The sequence below is a fragment of the Camelus ferus genome, chromosome 14 (assembly GCF_009834535.1).
Source record: "Camelus ferus isolate YT-003-E chromosome 14, BCGSAC_Cfer_1.0, whole genome shotgun sequence".
NCBI lineage: Eukaryota > Metazoa > Chordata > Mammalia > Artiodactyla > Camelidae > Camelus > Camelus ferus.
In genome coordinates, this window is record NC_045709.1 from 5,041,537 (window position 1) to 5,062,715 (window position 21,179).

General features: G+C 43.3%; 1 protein-coding gene across 7 annotated transcripts in view; it reads right to left on the minus strand.

Annotated features, from left to right (window-relative positions):
- The window catches only part of ENOX1 (ecto-NOX disulfide-thiol exchanger 1), a 512,511-nt gene that overhangs the window by 10,984 nt on the left and 480,348 nt on the right, over window positions 1-21,179 (minus strand). For all 7 annotated transcript variants that reach the window (XM_032496083.1, XM_032496086.1, XM_032496080.1 and 4 more), the window contains one exon: window positions 12,523-12,608. In XM_032496083.1, the coding sequence (XP_032351974.1) occupies window positions 12,523-12,608 (86 nt within the window). The remainder of the gene's footprint in view (window positions 1-12,522; window positions 12,609-21,179) is intronic.

Here is a 21,179-nt window from a genome sequence, read left to right on the forward strand (position 1 = left end):
CCAAAAGCTATGGGACACAGCAAAAGCAGTTCTAAGAGGGAAGTCTATAGTCATATAAACTTACCTCAGGAAACAAGAAAAATCTCAAACAACCTAACCTTACATGTAAAGCAACTAGAGAAAGAACAACAAACAAAACTCAAAAGTTAGTAGAAGGAAAGAAATCATAAAGATGAGAGCAGAAATAATTGAGACTAAAAAAATAATAGAAAAGATCAATAAAACTAGAAGCTGGTTCTTTAAAAAGATAAACAGCAGGCTCATCAAGAAAAAAAAATGAAGAGGGCCCAGATCAACAAAATCAGAAATGAAAAGGAAGTTACAAGTGACACCACAGAAATACAAAGGACCATAAGAAACTGCTATGAGCAACTATATGCCCATAAAATTGACAACCTAGGAGAAATGGACAAGGTTTTAGAAAGGCGTAATCTCCCAAGTCTGAGCCAGGAAGAAATAGAAAATATTAACAGACAAATTACCATCACTGAAATTGAATTAGAAATTAAAAAACTCCCAACAAATGAAACTCCAGGACCAGATGGCTTCACAGATAAATTCTACGAAACGTTTAGAGATGAGTTAACACCTATTCTTCTGAAACTATTCCAAAAAATTGAAGAGGAAGGAATACTTCTGAACTTATTCTGTGAGGCCACTGTCAATTACCCTGATAGCAAAACCAGACAAAGATATCACAAAGAAAGAAAATTACAGACCAATATCACTGATGAACATAGACGCAAAAATCCTCAACAAAAAAACTGAGTCCAGAACTACATTAAAAGGATTCGAGTGGGATTTATCCCAGGCATGCAAGGATTTTTCAGTATCTGCAATGTGATATGCCACATTAACAACTGAAGAATAAAAACCATATGATCATCTCATATGATGCAGAAAAAGCTTTTGATAAAATTCAACATCCATTTATGATAAAAACTCTGCCATGATACTATCCATAGAAAATCCTAAAGATGCTACCAGAAAAGTACTACAGGTCATCAATGAATTCAGTAAAGTTGCAAGATACAAAATTAGTGCACCAAAATCTGTTGGATTTCTGAACACTAACAACAAAGTATCAAGAGAAGTTAAAGAAACAATCCCATTTACCACTGAATCAAAAAGAATAAAATACCTAGGACTAAGCCTACCTAACAAGGTAAAAGCCCTGTACTCCAAAAAGTGTAAGATGCTGTTGAAAGAAATTAATGACACAAGCAGATGGAAAGATATACTGTGTTCTTGGATTGGAAGAATCAATATTGTTATAATGACCATAGAACCCAAGGCAAGATACAGATTCAGTGCAATCCTTATCAAATTACCAATGGCATTTTTTATGGAACTAGAACGAAGAATGTTAAAATTTGTATGGAAACCCAAAAGACTCTGAATAGCTATAGCAATCTGGAAAAAGAAAGGAGTTGGAGAAATCAGCTTCCCTGACTTCATACTATACTACAAAGCTATAGTAATCAAAACAGTACAGTACTGGCACAAAAAGAGACACAGATCAATGGAACAGGATAGAAAGCCCAGAAATAAACCCACACATTTATGATCAATTAATCTATGACAAAGGAAGCAAAAATATACAATGGAGAAGACAGTCTCTTCAGTAAGTGGTGCTGGGAAAACCAGACAGCTACATGTAAAAGAATGAAATTAGAACATTCTCTAACACCATATACAAACATAAACTCAAAATGGATTAAAGACCTAGAGACTCTAAAACTCCTAGAGGAAAACATAGGCAGAACACTCTCTGACATAGATTGCAGCAATATTTTTTTGGATTCATCTCCTAGAGTAATGGAAATAAAAACAAAAATAAACAAATAGGACCTAATTAAACTTAAAAGCTTTTGCAAAGTAAAGGAAAGGAAACCATAAAATGAAAAGACAAACTACGGAATGAGAATACATATTTGCAAATGATGTGACCAACAAGGAATTAATTTCCAAAATTACAAACAGCTCATACAGTAACAAAAACACAACTCAATCAAAAAATGGGCAGATGGTCTAAATAGACATTCCTCCAAGGAAAACATACAGATGGCCAACAGGCACATGAGAAAATACTCAACACTGCTAATTATTAGAAAAATGCAAATCAAAACAACAGTGACTTATCACCTCATACCAAAAATAATGACCATCATTAAAAAGCCTGTAAACAATGAATGCTGGAGAGGGTGTGGAGAAAAAGGAACCCTCCTACACTGTTAGTGGGAATGTAAATTGGTGCAGCCACTATTGTGGACAGTATGGAAGTTCCTTAAAAAACTGAAAATAGACTTACCATATGATCCAGCAATCCCACTCCTGGGCATAGATCTGGAAAAAGCTCTATTTTGAAAAGACACATGCACCCCAGTGTTTATAGCAGCACTATTTACAATAGCCAAGACATGGAAGCAACCTAAATGTCTACTGACAGATGACTGGATAAAGAAGATGTGGTATATGTGTGTGTGTATATATACATACACACACAATGGAATACTACTCAGACATAGAAAAGAATGGAATAATGCCAGTCGTAGCAACAAGGATGATTATCGTACTAGGTGAAGTAGGTTATACAGAGAAAGACAAATTATCATATGATATTGCTTATATGTGGAATCTAAAAAAATAATACAAATGAACTTGTTTACAAAACAGAAACAGACTCACAGAGAAAACAAACTTAAGATTATCAAAGGGGGAAGGGGAGGGAGGGCTAAATAAGCAGTTTGCGACTAACAGATCCACACTAGTGTATGTAAAACAGATAACCAACAAGGACCTACCGTACAGCACAGGGAACTATACTCAATATCATGTAATAACCTATAATGGGAAAGAATCTGAACTATATACATATGTATAACTGAGACCCTTTGCTCTACACCTGAAACTAACACAACATTGTAAAAAAAAAATCTATACTTCAATTTTAAAAATTAAGAAAATTTAAAAAAGTACAGACATTAATAGTTTTTTGCTCCCTCGATAGTCCTTTGATTATTATAATTTAAGATTAAATATTTTTTCATTTTAAAAATTAGCTGTAATTCTCAGTTTCTTCATGTGTGTTAACAGAAATAACAATCTCGTAGTGTGGTTGTGAGCATTGTATGTAAAGTGTAACACAGGGCCTGGCACAAGTATGCTTTCTATATTTATATCCATTTTAGGCAATGCTGATCGGCTACTACATGGTAACGTAAAACCTTCTGTTGTAGGCAGGTCAAGCTCCATGCTCAGAAGCCAAAGAAAACAAGTACAGAGAGAGAGATGTGGCCAAGCCGTTTTTAGCTGGTCCAGAAGGCAGTATTCCTTAAGCTTCATGAGGTCAAGGTAACCTCTTAACAAGTCCACTTCTTTGTTTTGGAGGACAGCACAGGGAATCTGTGTTCGGCTCCAGTCCCCAGTCAAATTCAAGTGACACCCCTGGGATAAACAGTCCTTTTCCAGATCAAGCAGAGGCCACACTGAAGGTGACAGATGGAGGAACAGCCAGCCCAACCACAGCCTTGTTTCCAGCGTAACTGTCTCCTCCCTTGGAAAAGTAGGAAAGGAGCCTTGTGCTACTTATTAGGAACGAGAGAAAAAGTTGAATTCTTGTTGGGAAAATAAAGATCTGATCTAAAGTTTATGTCTTTGGAGGAGGCCAGCTGGGGTCAGGTCAGGCCATCCCACCCAGCAGCCCCACAGCTGACTGTGAAAAGTGCACCAACTCACAGTCACTGAGACCCTTTTCCTTGCCAAATGCTTCTGAACAAATTTTCTTTAATTCTCACCACACTCCTATAAGAGAGGGAATAATTTACAAATGAGGGAACTGAGGTCCATAGAGATTAGGTAACCCAGGCAGTCAGTGTGGAGCTGGGGCGTCAATCCAGGCTCCCCGGCCTTGTTCTTAGACACTGATGTCAGTTGTCATGGGGGACGGGGACTGGAGATAATCTACTTGGTCACTGCCTCTCTGCTCACAGATGGGGACCATGGGGCCAGTGTCCGAGTACAGGAGGACAGGGCTCCTCTGTGATGAATACTATTTTACAGTGATACCAACATCCATAGCAAAAATCTGGAAGTTCCCAACTCCGCCAGCTCATAAACTTCCTGAGTCCTCCCATGGGCCAGGCACAGAGTATGTGCTTTAAGTGCATTATCTCATCAAAAAGCTCATTAAACAAGCAAATAAACCCTTCACTTGCTGGAAGGAAGAGATATAGAGGCAAAAGACTGGATCCTAGTCATGGAATGACCATTAACTAGCTTTACCATCTTGTCTAAGTCACTTAATCTCTTTGGGTGTTTTTTCATTGACCTGACCCGGCAATTGGAAAGAAGTCCATTGAATGCTCTAAGGACCTGGATTTGAGTCCTGGCCCCACCACATATCAGCACCGGTCCATGGGCAAGCCATATAAAATTCATCTGTCCGCTAGGTTGTGGCAAAGATCTCAAACTGAGAGAATGTGATAGGTCTTTTGTGTACTTTAAAGCACAAAACAAATGGCAACCAACACTTAGAAGCACTTAACTGTGTGCCCTATACAGGTGTGAATGCTTTTCATATATTAAGTCATTTAATATACGTTATAACCCATAAAAACTCATTTTTATGGACTGTAAGACTGAGGCACAGAGATGTTACATCAATTGTCAAAGGTCACACAGCTAAGAAGTGGTGAAACTCGGATTTGAAATTCTCATGACTAGTTTGAATAACCAATTAGCCAGGAATTAGTATAGTGGAAATTAGTGTCCTTAAAAGTAATTAACCCTCACTTGCTGTTGGTAGTGCAAGGTAACAGCTTGATTCTACCACGAAGATGTAAATGATGTGGCCAGAGATGTGTCACAATTACAGAGCAGGCGCCTCAAATGAAATCCTACCTAACGCGTCCATTTAATGAGGCCAAATTCTAAAGCATTTCCTTAAAGATGTTTATATCTCACGCGAGAAGAAAGATCAAGGAGTAACTGCTTTCATATTAGTTTGATGGCTTTTAAACCTTTTCCCTACCCTGACAAAATGACCTGTATGACAAATGACGTTTTGGAGCTTTCAAGACTAATTCAAGAAAATTCAGTTTGTCCTGTTTTACCCTATGACCACAGAATTTTTACTTTACAAATACCTTCATTTACTTTAATTCTGTTTCTTCTCCTCCTCATAAAAACATGCCAGCTCCTGCAATTCTGCCTTCACAACGTCCTTTCTGTTCCTACCAATCATTCCCGGGTCTTGAAAACTGAAAGAGCCATGGACTCATCACATGAAACAAAGCACCCAGACCTCACCGGCTGAGCTCAGAGTGCAACGTACCCATTTCCCCACCAGTCGTGCAGGAGCCCCTTGCCCGAATCCCGCCTGAGGTCGGCGATTCTCCCTCAGCTCCTGCCTGTCATATATGGAACGCGGGCGTCCGGGGAAGGGCTGCTGCTCGCCCAGCCGGTGAGTGGAGGGGCTTGGACTTGCTGCAGGGTTTCTGAAGCTGAATCCAGCCCTGCTCTCACCGCACTGCTTCCGCGCTCTCACAAGGATACTGCCAGGCGCATCGGAGACACGCGGTTAAGAGCATCCCGTGCGGTATTGCGATATAGGTCAGAAACGTGCTGTGACTGTGAAATCTCATTTTCCCATATACCACTTACTGGTGCTCTAGAAAGTGGGGAGGACTGTCATAAACATGATGCTTTTATTACCCTCTTACCCAGCTGGCTTCTGGTCCAAGAAATTGGTGGGCTGCGTCTTTTTAGTCTTTGATGTTGTCAGGAGACCCCTCCACTCCTGTTTTGTTTAAAAGGTCTGAAGTCTAACATATATTCTTTGAAAAAGGATTGATTTGCTCTAATTAAAAAGAAAAGAAAAGATGAGAAGGAATAAAGTCTCCTTGTAACCAAGGGGCTTGTGTGCTGGTAACACCACGCAGGTAATTCGTCAGATGCGCTTGATTTGTTTTCTGATTTGCTGACTCTAGCCCAAGCCCACGGCTTCCTTGCCAGGCCTCTGAGCACATGTATAAATTGACACCAGCATGCATAAATCAATTTTACTATGGGGATGGTTGGCTCCATGTCCCGTATTAGTCAGGCAAGGGAAGCAAGTGCAGAGGGGTTCCTGCTTGAGGGACTGAAAATACACAGGCTTTGTCAAGGCTGGAGAGTCAGAGAAACCAGTTGCAAGACCAGATTCCCTTCCACAGGACGAACTGACGGTTCACCTTTAGTGCACATTTAAATCTTGTTCATCCTCCATAACCCTGGGCAGAGCACGGCGTTAGCACACAGACACCTTGCAGCAAATGTCCTCCGAGAGAGGTACAGAATGCAGGTGGGGAGGGAGGAAGGACACAAAGGAGCAAGTATGGGAGGAAAAAGGAAAGATCAACAGAAGCGAAGAAAAAGGAAAAGAAAAGGAAAGGACTGGAAGGAAGAGGAACAGGGAGGAAGGGAAGGAGGGAGGAGGCAAAGAACAGGAAAGAAGGAAGAAGATAAAGAGAAGGAAAGAACTAGAAGGAGAAAAGGAAGGATCTGGATGGAAAATGAGAGAAGGGAGGGAGGGGAGAAAGAGGAGAAATGCGCAGTGACAGCTCAGGTGCCCCAGAGGAAGTCCCAAGAAGGAGCGCAGACTCAAGGGCACCCCCTGTTAGTAGTGACTTCGCCCTTCTCTCTCTCCTATTTCACTAAATACCTGCCTGCCAAATTTAGTGCTGCCTTAGCTCACAGCTGATTCTCAAGTTAGTTGAGAATGACATAAATATGTCACTTCCTCATCTAGACTCCAGGCTTTCTGAGAACAGGATCCTTTCTTAGATTTCTTTTGTACCCTGGCCACTCGCTGTTCTGCCTGGTCCCTAGACAGCGCTGGGTTTGTGAAAAGCAGTGACTTAGCGGAACTGTCATTGAGACCCTAGTAACCTTGCCAATTTCTCTTTCTGTGGATGAGCAACTTCCCTTCCTGTTTTTTAATGCAGCCAAATGGAAATCTTGTTCCCCCCAGCTGCTTCATATGCTTTCCAGAGGTGCTGCGATATCTAAAAAACATACTCATGATACTCTGTCTAAACAACAGAATCTCATTCACTCATTAACATACTGTGACAGGTGGCCATCCAGCAGAACACCAGAACAGACGTAATATTAAAGATTATTCCAGGTGGGCAGTCTTACAAACACTACTTGGGACTTTTCCTCCACCCTTACTGCCTAGCTATTGTCTGGGAAACAATGCTCTCCAATTAAGGCAGATTTGAATCGCCTTGGAACTGACAAGATATTTTGTATCTCAGAGGTATGCTTTTAGTACAGAATGGCAAATGGTTTGCCCCTCTGGTGGGAAAATGTACACAAGCCCAGAAGTACCCGAGCTCATCACCGAACGTGGTGTCATACCCCAGATGGCAGCTCTTCCTAAATCAGCATCTGTGGCAACATTATGTTGAGTCTGGTCTCAGAATCAAATCTTCCACTTGGTGGGTCTTGGAAAGAGGCTTTAGGTACGTAGGCTTTAGGTACGTAGTGGGGAGAGCCTGACAAACCTGGAGAACTGGGTCTCAGTCTCTTAGAGATGACATAATAGAGGGAAGAGCGGATGACTCCCTCCACTTGACTGTAAGGAAATACTTATTTGCTGATGCTCAACTCAAATGTGACTTCCTTGCTGCTTAGGGTCAGTGAGTGAGCTTGGAGGGCTCTGGGCTGACGTGAGAGATTCCAGATACTGAGCAGAAAGCATCTTCAAGATAGTGTTGTATGCCTGTGCCAAGGGCGTGAGTTTAGACTCAGCAAAGCTTCTGGAAGCCATCTCCCCCCTACCACCCTAGCCCTGTCTTCCTCTGAATGCATCTTTCTGACTTGGTCACATATTTCTGATACAAGAGAGCTGAGTGAACAAGAGGTGAGTGTAGAAGAGACTGAGAAGGAAAAAAATAAGCAAATACAATTATCAAGAGCAGGAACAGTGTTTTAAGTGGAAAGTGGCCTATTTGGGGGCTACACAGTCTTAGGGAACCATATGCAATTTACTTGCCCAGCATACTTTAAATTAATTCCTGTCTCTCTTTCGATTTCTCATCATTCTTTTTCCCATTTGTGGCCTTCGGGGAAATCCTAAGAAAAACAGCTCCACCGGCTGAACAAGCCCTCTTTCCTTATCTCCATCGGCACTGGGAGAGGCAGAATCTAAACCGTACCTTACAACAGTTGTGGTCATGGGGATGCTGTCTGATACTAAGGAAACTGTGGTTCTAAATGGACTTTTTAAAAAGCCATCTTCCTTCTGACCAAGGAAGTGAAAGACATATGTGGAGAACTACAAAACACTGACTAAGGAAATTAAAGATGACTTAAAGAAATGGAAAGATATCCCATGTTCCTGAATTAGAAGAATTAATATTGTTAAAAGTGGCCATACTACTCAAAGCAATCTGCAGATTTAATGCGATCCCTATCAAATTACCCAGGACATTTTTCACAGAACTAGAACAAATAATCCAAAATTTATATGGAATCACAAAAGACCCAGAATTGCCAAAGCAATCCTGAAGAAAAAGAATGAAGCTGGAGGAATAACCCTTCCAGGCTTCAAACAATACTACAGAGCGTCAGTAATCAAAACAGCATGGTATGGCTACAAAAATAGACATATAGATCAATGGAACAGAATAGAGAGCCCAGAAATAAACTCATGGACTTTTGGTTAATCTTTGACAGAGGAGGCAAAAACATACAATGGAGTAAAGACAGTCTCTTCAGCATATGGTGTTGGGAAAACTGGACAGCCGCATGTAAATCAATGAAGTTAGAACATACCCTCACACCATACACGAAAACAAACTCAAAATGGCTTAAATACTTAAACGTAAAACAAGACACTATAAACCCCTATATGTTTTAGAAGAAAACATAGGCAAAACATTATCTGACATAAATCCTAGCAATGTTCTCCTAGGGCAGTCTACCCAGGCAATAGAAGTATAGGCAAAAATGAAAGGGACCTAATTAAACTTACAAGCTTTTGCACACCAAAGGAAACCATAAGCAAAACAAAAAGACAACCTATGGAATGCAAGAAAATATTTGCAAAAGATGAGACTGACAAGGGCTTAATCTCCAGAATATATAAACAGCTTGTACAACTTAATAAGAAAAAAACCAGACAACCCAATCCAAAATGGGCAGAAGACCTAAACAAGCAATTCTCCAATGGAGACATACAAATGGCCAATAGCACATGAAAAAATGCTCAATATCGCTAATTATCAGAGAAATGCAAATCTAAAGTACAGTGAGGTATCACCTCACACCAGTCAGAATGGTCAAAAGTCCATGATAAATGCTGGAGAGGATGTGGAGAAAGGGAACCCTCCTACACTGTTGGTGAGAATGTAGTTTGGTGCAGCCATTGTGGAAAACAGTATGGAGATTCCTCGAAAGACTAAAAATAGACTTATCATATGATCCAGCAATCCCATTCCTGGGCATATATCCAGACGGAACCTTAATCCAAAAAGACACCTGCACCCCAATGTTCACAGCAGCACTGTTTACAATAGCCAAGACATGGAAACAACCTAAATGTCCATTGTCAGATGACTGGATAAAAAAGTTGTGGTATATTTATACAATGGAATACTATTCAGCCATAAAAATCATAAAATAATGCCATTTGCAGCAACATGGATGTTTCTGGAGAATGTCATTCTAAGTGAAGCCAGGAAGAGAAAAATATATATAGTATCACATACATGAAATCTAACAAAAGACAAATGAATTTATTTACAAAGCAGAAACAGACTCACCCATAGGGAGCAAACTTATGGTTACTGGTGGGGAAGGGGGTGGGAAGAAATAAATTAGGAGTTCAAGATTTGCAGATATTAACTAATATATATATATATAAAATAGATAAACAACGAGTCATACTGCATAGCACAGGGAACTATATTCAATATCTCGTAATAACCTGTGGTGAAAAAGAGTATGAAAATGAATATGTGTACATGTATGACTGAAGCATTATGCTGTACATCAGAAACTAACACATTGTAAATTGACTATACTTCAATTAAAAATATATATATATACACACACACACACAAAGCCATCTTCCCAGAGTCAGCAAACCTGTGCTGTGGAAGCCAGGCAGAATCCACTGTCTTAAAGCAACATTAACTGAAACCCTGGGGGGGGCCCAGGATGCTTGGCTTGTTCTGGTTAACCTGGGCAGGTGCTCCAGGCCCATGCGCAGGAGAGTCTCAGCATCCGGGCTGGTGGCAGCTCCGGGACCCTGAGCCTTTGGGCTGCTGATGCAGGGATGAGGCCCTGGTGGGTACTTAGAAGGCAAACCTCTCATTAGTTTGTTTCCTGCTGAAAGCCATGAGGATATGGACTTCCAGTAAACAGCAATAAATTGCTCTCTGCATTAAAAAGTCTAAATATCCTCTCAGCTTCACTAGAATAGAGAGAGTACTGGGTCCAATCCCTGGTACCTAGGAATTTTAGCCAGAACACTTTCTTGATATATTTTTAACCTCAGGTGTAAGGAGAGAATTTGACAGCTCCACTGAGCATTTCATTCAGGGGATGGAGGGCTGTCTCAGGGAGACCCTGTGTATTTCCACTGCGAGGGAAATTCTTCATTATCTTCTAAAATACAAGTACCAGTCTGAGATGAGATGGGATTCCCCTTGACTGCATCCCTTCTGGAAAGGCCCATCGTCTGCTGGCCAGAGACCAGGAGTGTGAGTCTCTCCTCAGAGACTCAGAGTCACAGGTCTCCCCTGAGCTGGTGGACGGCACACGGTGGACACTGTCCTGAGGGTGGAAATATAACAGGAGCTCCCACCCATCAGAATAACTAATTATCACTGTGCCAGGTGATGCAGCCTGGAGACGTGCACACACACACTTGTGCAGGAGATGCGCACACACAGGTGTGCAACACACACACACAGATCATCAACCGGCACTGCCGAGGCAGAGGAGGCAAGAGCCCTGCAGTGTCTTAGATGAACAGTAAGAGGATTCCTTGGCCATTTCAGCTCATGCTGACACAACTGCTTCTCAACAAAGGCTTCCCACCTGAGATTTCCGGAAAGGGGAGGAAAGAAATGTGAGCGATTCAGGAAGCATAACAGCAACAATAGAAACCATCCCTCAGGGCTGGTTCTACACCAGGTACCTCGGTGCAAGCAGTATTTCATTTACTCCTCCAGGCAATAGGTAGTGGTGATATTAGGAAGAATGATACTGGAGAAGGAAAAAACAAGCCCTTCAAAGAGCTTGCTTTCAACGAAGGAATATCGTATCGTTCCTCCTCCTGCTCGTTTCATCTGTGTTAACCGAGCGCCTTCTATCACCCCTCACCCCACCCCCATCCAAGGGAGGGGAGGCCACAGGGAAGGCGCTGACGCGGCTCTGGATGTGAAGACTCTTACACTCCGCGCTGGACAGTCTACCCTGTCACCAGCTGCGGGAGGTTCAGGGGGCACCAAGCTCTATGACTGAAAAATACTTTCTGTTCCAGATGAGTTCTCGCAAAGGAGAAGTATAAACCCATTAGAAAGGCCAAGAGTTGTGGGATCATTAACTGGTGAGATCATCTGAATGCAGACTAGAGGACAGCGGAGTACTGTCATCAACGCTGACCACGGAAGAGTCAGAGTGACTTACGCGCGTGAGTTCGGGCCAGGGAGCTGCGGGCGTGCGCCCGGTCCTGCACCTCCCGTGTGCTTTGCTGGGCTCTACTCTCATTTCTGTTTTCCTTCGCGGCAGGACACTCAGCAAGATGCTCAGTGACAGGCCTAGCGTCTCCTCCCCTCCCAGGGATGCCCGAGGCAGTACTGGTGAAGGCCAGGCCATCACCTTCTTCCCACAGAGGCCTCACTGTTCGCCGCAATTTATATATAAAATTGAGCTCTTTTTGGGCTAGGAGCGTAGCTGATCTGCGGAGGAGAAAAACTAGCCCCAGAGAGATGAGGAGTGATGGGCTGACTCGGGGTGAGACCCTGGAGGGCACAGCTGAGAGGAACTTCTGTACAGTCATTTTTCCCATTTAGAGAATGATGCTGAAAAACTACCACTAAAAAACAGTTTTCTTGAGAGTCATAGCAGATCTTTGTGTTATTTGAGGTGATTTTTCCTCTATTGTGTGGTGTCCTTAACAGAGAATCCAGTGAGAATATGGTCTAAGGATAATGCCTCTTGAGTCACCCTGACATGACTTCTCCATTGTTGGGGGAACTTTAAGGCCAACCTGCACTTTTAAATACTTCATGTGCTTTTCAGAGTAATTGGGCATCTGCTGAAAGTTGTTGTCATTTTCCACAACTGCTGGTCTTTCTACAAAGACAAAAGCAGGTGAAAAGAAGACAACTCTGCTCAAAACCAAGTCTTGTGAAGGAGAGGAACCAGTGAACCTCTGCACGGCTCACGCCGGGTCCACCCGCAGCCGGCAATCCACATACCAAATTTCAGCCACGTGAGTCCCACTTAAGAAGAAGGGCTTACCTTGGAGTCCAGCTGCTGCATGTATGACCAAAGATACTCTATATTGGCTCCGAAAGGATGGACGTGCAGAAACGTTGAGATGATGCCTAAGTTAAAGAGACAAATGTTGGCCATTACTGAGAGGCAAATAAAAGTCTCAGTCAAATACTGTCATCGGACCCCAGTGACAGTTTTGTCAGGCTAAGTCACGGTCCTGCCATTTCTAACAGCACTCGGCAGCCATTCAATAACAGCACGTTCTGAAGACAGTAATAGTACCGTGGCAAAGAGAACGCTGTCTCCTGGAATGATAGTAGTTAGAAAAGCTGGACTCTGAGATAATACGTAGATGAGCAAAGGTCTTTCTAAACAAAGCCACATGGAAGCATTTCAGCTACCAATTTTCTGCTTGATTTACCAATATCAAATTGTAGTTATTGGAAGGATAAAATGCTCTCTTTTCGTTCCCTCAGTGGGCTCTGTGGTGTGAAAATGGCTCCTACGGCTTTGTAGGGGATCACACTGCCTCAGGTTTCCCTGACTGGTGACAGCTGCTGGTTGCGAGAAGTATTTAATCTGAATTTCCCCTCACTGCCCCTCAGGAAGCACAGACTCTCGCTGAACCCTCTGCTCTTGTCTAAAGGGAGCTGTCCTGCTCCCTCCTGCTTGCTGCTGTAAGTTACAGGATCATTTGGAAAGGCCCGGCAGCGGACGGTCTGGTTGGAGTCTGCTTATAAATCAGAAGGCTTTTCCATCGTGAAGTTCAGCTGTCAGCGTGGTACTGACGAATGAGAAGCTGAATGCTGGTGTCAGGGCTGAAGTGAAAACATTACCCTCCTACCCTCCCTGCTCTTAGATCCAAAATCAAAGCAGTGAAAACAAGGACGCCGACTCCGCAGGCCGAGTGCTCCTGCTTGTTGAGAACTGGGGCTCTCTTTGAACCCGGCTTTGAGATGAGTCAGACTGGAGGACGAGCCCGCACGTTCTGTTTATTGTGAAGCTTTGATGCTTGAAAGTCAAAGGTCAAAGGGGGGACCTGCACTTGCATGAAACGCGGTTAGGGCTGGCCTGGGCCGAGCATGTCACTTCTGCACGAGGTCGCCCTGTGAACTGCCGCGTGGCCTGGACTGATCTGAGACGGGGGCTCCTGAGCCCTGGTCACCTGGGTGATGCTCGGGATGCTCTGGACGAGCGTCAGGTTTTAAAGAAAAGTTCCCAGTTGATCCTTAGGCTGAGAACAGGGAACGAAGGGTCCAGACAAGCTCCCAAAACCTGTCTTCAGAACACTGCTTTTATGAGGGTGTTCTAGGTGGACAGTAGAATGAGGAAGACAGAAAAGATTCGTTACATTTCTCCATAAAGCAAAAACCTCCGTTTTCCGAGGTTGACCTTTTCCCGAAAATATAAAGAACTACTGTTTTGTTCTAGATTATGTTCTTTTTTTTGTTAAAATGTCTTTTTTAATGAAATAATGGTGATGATAGAAGGTAACAATGGTAGTTTTAATCTCTTTAAGTGGCAAATAGCCATTTTTAATATACTTAAGCGGAATTGCTTTGTCCCCCTCCTATTTATTTACTTATTTTTGACGTGTATTCTTTTTTTAATCATAGTCTATGAATTCTGTCTCTTAGATTCTTTCCGGAAATATCTGTCTGTCTGTCTATCTTAGGGGGAGGTAATTAAGTTTGTTTGTTTGTTTATTTATTTATTTTAATGGATGTACTGGGGGTTGAACCCAGGACCTTGTGCATACTGAGCTATACCCTCCACCCCTCAACTTTGTTAATCTATGTTTTAACTTTATAGACCTGGTAACTACTTCCCTGTCTCTGAAATTCTCAAATCTGGTAAGATGGCTCTCAGTAATTCTGTTACTAATAAGAGTTAAAGTGTAGACTCTCATGAGTGATGTACTTAAAAAATAAATGAGAATAATATTAAAAAAAAATAACACTTTCATCGGCATTCCTTAAGTGGGAGAGAGGGGACAGATTTCTTACGGTGACTTGCTCTATTTCAGGATGGTGAGTGGGGCTTTCCCTGCTGTCCCAGGCTGAGGACAAACCATCCTGTGTCCACTGCTTTCTGCGGAGAGCCTCCAACAAATGGGAGGCAGCCCCTGTCCCCTCTGAGGAGGAGGACTGGGAAGAGAGAAGGAGCAGTCAGCTCTGGCTTTGGGAGAAGGCGAGGGTGTTCCTGGTGGGAAGCTTTTGTCTTCTTTTAAACAGGATGCTCCCAGGGCGGGAAGGAGGCCCCTCAAGAGCGTGGCTCTCAGAGACTGGTTGCAAGAGGGCAGGCACATCCCTTTCCTCGGCTGGACATCCGCTCAGGCAGCAGACGGACTGATCTGGCTTTGTGCCAACCGGAGCAGCAAATAAAGAAAAAAACCGCATTTTTCATGTCCATATCCCCACAGGACAAAGCGTCACCAGCATCTCCCGGGGAACCAGCCGCCTCTCCTGTAAATGCCCACAGGAGTGTGACATGAAGTTAAATGTCTCCAACAGAATGAATGGAATGCTTCAGAAGAGGGTGGTGCTGGGCGCCATGGGGGAGCAGTTGACAACTCTTGGCCTCGGAGATGAAGTGCTGAAGGAGGAAACTGAGGCATACCAGAAACGGGAGGACCTGGAGCGGCCGCGTTTCCTGCCTCTGTGATGATGGGACCCCTTTATGTACATGGACTTGCTCCCTCACTGTTTACCGTCCCTCGGCCCCAGTCTTGGGTCTGCACCCCCAAGAAACTCTACCCTTAGACAATATTTGTGTGTTCTAGTTCAGTATTGAGAATACAATATACAATAAATGTATGCTGAATGAATTTATCCTCTAGAACTGAGAACAGCCAGTATACTTGTTTAAAATGTCTACTGTTCTGTTGTTAATGCAGATAAAGACGAACCTTAAAAATGGCTGCCAGTACTAACTGATAACGTAATACTCTTTCAAAAACCAGGTAACTTTGAGGAGTTATTCATCAGTGATTTCTGACCTTAACTCATCCTGTTAGGGTTTCAGGACAGAGTAACTTGTATCGTTTGGGCATGGAAACTTTTTATTGAAACGATTTTGCTCATATAACTAAGGGAAAAAATGCTCATGTGATTTCTATGTATCTTTCTCAAATCAGATTAGAAACCCTGACCCAGACATGAGTATCTTTCCCTAGGAGAGTATTGAGAAACAGCTCAGTGGTAGCTGATATGAACAAGCCATTAGTTTTTCTTTGTACAAGTTTAGCAGTTGCCCACTAGATACACGTGGGGCCAAAGCAGGTAGTTAAATAAAGGTACCCCAGGCTGTTCCTGTGGATGGCAACCAAGTTATTCAGCACGGCTAGAGATACAGCAGAAATGGGAAACACTAGTCATTGTCCCAAGTACTGCAGCCCTCCTCCTGCCTCCTCCTCCCCTTGCCCCCGCCCATCACAGGAGCATCACAGAAGCATGTCATGCCATCGGAAAAAATGTTTCTAGGCCCTGATTCTGGATCAGGTTCATTTTGGGGAAACCTCCTAAATAACCAGCTAAAGCCTCTTGTAGCTCCTTTAAAGGAACTGGGATATTTCCTGAGAATGGAAATAAAGGATAGCTGTAACTCAGAACTGAATGAAAAATGCCACAAAGCCAGAAATGGAAACTATTTATGGTCCTCTGGAAAAGACCCAAAGGCTTGGTAAGAGGAATGCTAGGAACTGAGGGCGGAGAACTTGGCCGTTTCTAAGCTGGTGGATTTCCAAAGGGATGGGCTCAACTATTGGCCTTGGCTCTTCCCATGGGGAAGCAAGGTCTCCCTATTTAAGAATGGGTTTCCCAACAGTGGTAAATACAACTATAAGTAGCTAACTTAAGAAAATAAAGAAGGAGTGGAAAAGGCTGTCAGTACTCTTGAGTTTTTTGTCCATCTCAGGACCTTAAAAGCTACTTTAGAATAAGACACAAACCAGCTCTGTACAACCTATGGCAAATCTCTCGGTAGGAAGGCCCATTTAAACAAGCACATAAAGGCATTTTCGAGCTTTTCCCATCAAAATCATCTAGCTTATTCTAATTTTAGGCCTCACTAAGACCAAGGGAGCAGTATTTAAAATAGCCAAACAGTGCTAGATTTTTACTGCCAGATTTTTACTAATTCATTTCCTTAGCAACATTTTAGTGCCAAGGTCATAGGGACACAGCGTTACACAGACAGACTCTCAGGGAACTTATATTCTAGGTAAGCAACACAGATGATAAACATAGATTAAAAATAAAGGAGATATTTTCAGATAGTGGTAAGCACAGTGCAGAAAACAAAACAGGAAATAGGACTGAATAGGGAGTAACCTCCAGCTTGATGGAGTGCTGCTTTACATAGGCGGTCAAGTGAAGGTGGATCTGCCTAAGTGTCAGCCACAGAGAGCCTGGGGGAAGATTACTCAGGTACAGGCAATAGCAAGTGCAAAGGACCTGAGGTGGAAATGAGGTGGCAGGAACAAACTTGGCTGGAGCGTGGTACAGCCTACGTTTAGAGGTAGGTAGAGGGACAGATCACGTAGGGCCTGGTATTGAGCTCTAACTACAGCAGGAAACCAGTGGAAGGGTTCTGAGTAGGGGCATGCTATGAACTGAATTACGTTTTAAAAAATTCATTCAAGCTGCTGTCCAGAGGAAACTCTTCATCCTTTAGGACTCCCTCAACTGTCCTTTCTTCTGACAAGGCCTCTGCAGCATAAGTAGCCCCTTCTCTGTGTTTCTGATTTTAGTATAGCCATTTCATTGCCGTTAACTACTTTCTTCCTCGCTAGTCTAAGAACTTCTCGAGGGAAGAGACCGTCTTATCCCTGCCGTCAGCTGACGCAGGTCTTGCGTACAGCAGCCAGTAGTTCCCAAAAACATGGTCCCAGAGGTGCCTGCTTCAGTAGCACCTCGGATGTTAGTTTTACAACAAACAGAATCTGTGTGGGGACAAAGATTCTGCCTTTTAAACACGCTGTCCAGATGTTTCTTTTCCACGGTGAAGGCTGGTAAGTTTTAGAGCAGGCTCTTGACAAATGTTTTCTGATTTATTGATATGGACATTTGTGTCTTGGAAACAAGATTTAGGTCAATGACTCATTCTTTATGGTCAGTAGCTTTCAGAGAAGAACACACTCCCCAGATTGCTTTTCTCAGGTGCAGCTAAATATAGCCTCAACTCTACTCACTGAAAACACCAAAAAGTCACCACTCAACCTTCTTTAAGTGTTTTCTCTACATTTCATTCATCTGTTTCCTAATACCCACGTATTAGAGGGAACGTTTCAATTCAGGTATAGACTGGCTGTGTGCAGAAGTGTGAAACGGTGACAGTGATGAAAATGGTGGTGGTGGTGGTGGTAGGGGGAGGGCTTGGTGTGGACAGTCATCCTGGTTGCCCATCATCCGTATGTTCTGATTTGCAGAGGAGTCAGGATGATAATATAAAAAAGCTTCCTTGATCATTAAGAATTTGAGGGTGGTTCTCAGGGACCTGGGGAAGTTTTAAACAGAAACTTAATAAACAGAGTTGTTGAGAAGGTTTTGATTCTATTTGGATCGGATTTACAGCGATGACTGGCATTAACAGGGTGCCAGTGAGGGCTGCTGGGACTGGAAATCTATTGTGTTGGAATTAATTTAAAAGCAAGAGAAGATGGAGTGATCCAGACCCAGGGTTACACAGCCAACATCTCCTCAGAGCTATCTGCCTAATTAATAAAACAATTTGATCCTTTCTCCTTCATAACAATAGCCAGTGGTTTCCAGCCAAACATGGTTCCAAAGCTTTGGTCCTAAACCAAAAGTATTGACTCATTCTGTCCCACGCAAGTTCAACGCATGTCAACTCCAACGTGGAGGGCACTTGTGAAATGAACTAGGAGTTCTGGCACAGACACCAGGTGGGGTCAAGCTGACCTAATGTGTGGTTACTATACAGGTTTGAGATATCCAACGTTACCCTCCAAAACTCCCATAAAAAAGTAATTCTTTTAGGTTTGGTTATACGCTGACCTGTCTTCACAAGCACTGATTGCAAAATAAATAAGCCAGCAATCACAATAGGAAAATGCCAAGGGCCTAGCTGCTTTAGCTGACTTGGAACGTAGCACCTGATCCCCAGTAACTGTCAGGCAGAAAGTTTGGCAGAATGGTGGGACTCCCGAGGGACTCAGGATTCCAATCTACAAAGCTCCAAGTAGTGGAAACCCCGCTGATCTTCTGTAATGTGTACCTAATTCATATGCTTTAAAGAGGCCAGTTTTATAAAATGGTCATGAGAATGTCTGGAAGGACTCCATTCTTTGGCCCCGATAAATTAACGTCACAGATGATCACACATAACTGGGATCGCTCATTGTTCAGGAAGTTCTAGCCTCAGTGTTGTGTTCTCTGGAATTCCGTGTCTGAAATAATTTCCCTCTGACACGCCCCTTCTCTTCCAGGCAATCAAGATTTGTGCCACTGTGCATTCCTGATGGGACATTTGTGTGTCCCAAGAGGGTGTTATCTGAATATATTTGCATAGAGCATATACCGTAGACACGTAGATGTGATGAAGATTTTGCCAATAAGCATTTCTAACACAAAGGAGAAAACCTTTTAGCTGTGCCCCTGGCCTTGTAGACTGACTTAGAACAGGCCTACTGTATCCTACATATGGGTTTAATTATCCTAAGGGAATATTCCAGGGAAACTGCAGAATATTCCTGACCCCTCCAGATGTATCAGAAGTCCAGGGGACTCTCAGGACCATTCAGCCCTCGGGTATGCTTCAGAAAAGAGCAAACCCAGCACGAGAAGCTCCTTTCTCTCTCTAGCTGGTCCAGAGCCCTTTCGGACCCATATTCCGTCATTCTGTCCCTATCGTGGTCCTTATCTAGATTCCAGAAGCTGCAGGAGAGGTCTTTTTGGTCCTGACATTCAGGTTTCTGCAAAATAGGAATGACCACATTCACTCTGCAGAGAGACACATGTAATGGCCGGGGGAACTGCATCCTTCGGCAGGACTCGTCGCGCCGATCTTGGAGACCCTTCTCTACTACAGCATTCTTTCGGATGATTACTCTCTTTGACTACACAGCAGTGTAAGTACCCAGGTATTTGGGGGTAGGATTTGGGCAGGAAGCCACAACTGTAATGAAACTTCCATTAAGTACAGTAAAATCAAATACTGAGGTGGAGCAGTAACAGAGAAATGAAGGGAAGACTAAACACCTAAACTTAGTTTAATCAAAACCGTCCATCTCCAGCCTCCCTTCCACCTAAACATTCTCATATATTGATTCAAAATGAACGTCCCGAGCCATTCTTCTGCTCAACCCTGAATGCTAAGATGGGTGTGCCAGTTCAAAAGGCCAAAAAGTGAAGGAAAATCTTGAAAAATTTGGAGTTGGTTGTACCTCATATGTTTACTGAAGGGGAAGGAAATAAAATAAATGGAGAATCACTCCTATTTTTCTTTTTTAACCTTCGAGTGGTCTGCATTATTCAGACTTAAAGAGGGAAAGTTTATGGCTAATCACTTAAGTATGTGCTTTCTCCTACCCTAAAAGCATCCTAGGGGAAATCACAACTTTATCACCCCGGGTGAAGGAGAAGCAGTTGTCAGCGTTTGACACATTTTCCAAACAAGAAAAATCCAGTTGCCAACTACATATGGGTTCATTTTGGGTTCCCGGACCTGCCAGCACATGAGCATGTCCTAGGAAACTTGTGCACGGCCCGTTAGTACAGCCGTAGATCATCACAGAGAAAAAAAAAATAATTGGTTTTCTGAGGAGTAGCTCTAAGTTGATGTCATATTCAATAACCCTGTAGTTGAAAAATCCATATATGATGGACGAAGTCTGGACTATTTTTTGCGTTTAATTCCTCCTGCACCAGCTTCTACAGGACCTGATGCGCCTGTCATTCCGAGGTGAGTGCACGCCGTATTTAGAAGATGCCACCAGGCGGTACCTCTGCCAGGTAACGAACCACAGAACAGTTTATCTCACATGTACAGCGGCCTCATTCCTCACTCTCAAGCGTGCCATGGAGGAGCCAGTCTAAACTTGGAACCTCATGCTGGGGTCAGCGCCAAGGTGCAGCTTGAATCAATGCTGTGCATCAGGGAGTGAGGCTGGTGGCTCCTCCTCCTCTGGTTTTGAGGACTTTGGAGACAGCCTTAAATACACAGGCTTCTAAGCTGGGGTCCCAGGCATGGTACCAACCTGTCCTCATCAAGAACTCTTCCTTATGAGACTAAGTACCACTTCTGGATCTGCTGCTGCTGACCACCAGAAGGGAACATTTAGAGCTTTCTCTGGTCCCGACAAAGAGAAAGCCAACCTAGGTATATTTTGTGGGGCAACTGAATAAATTTTAGGTGAACAGCAACTTCCTTCCTTCCTTCCTTCCATCCTCCCATCCTTCCTTCCTCCCTCCCTCCCTCTCTCCATTCCTTCCTTCCTTCCTTCCTTCCTTTCTTCCTTCCTCCTTCCCTCCCTTCCTTCCCCTTCCTTAGCAGCCAGCTCGTTTTATTTATCTTGGAGAAATGGATCCAGACTTAGGTAGGGAAGCCTGGATTGGCCCAGCACTGTATTCTGATGGCCCTGTATCAGCATGGCAGGCTCTGGCCTTGGGCCTGACCTCAGGACCTCTCCAGAGCCCGGCAGTCTGGCTTGGTGTGGGACT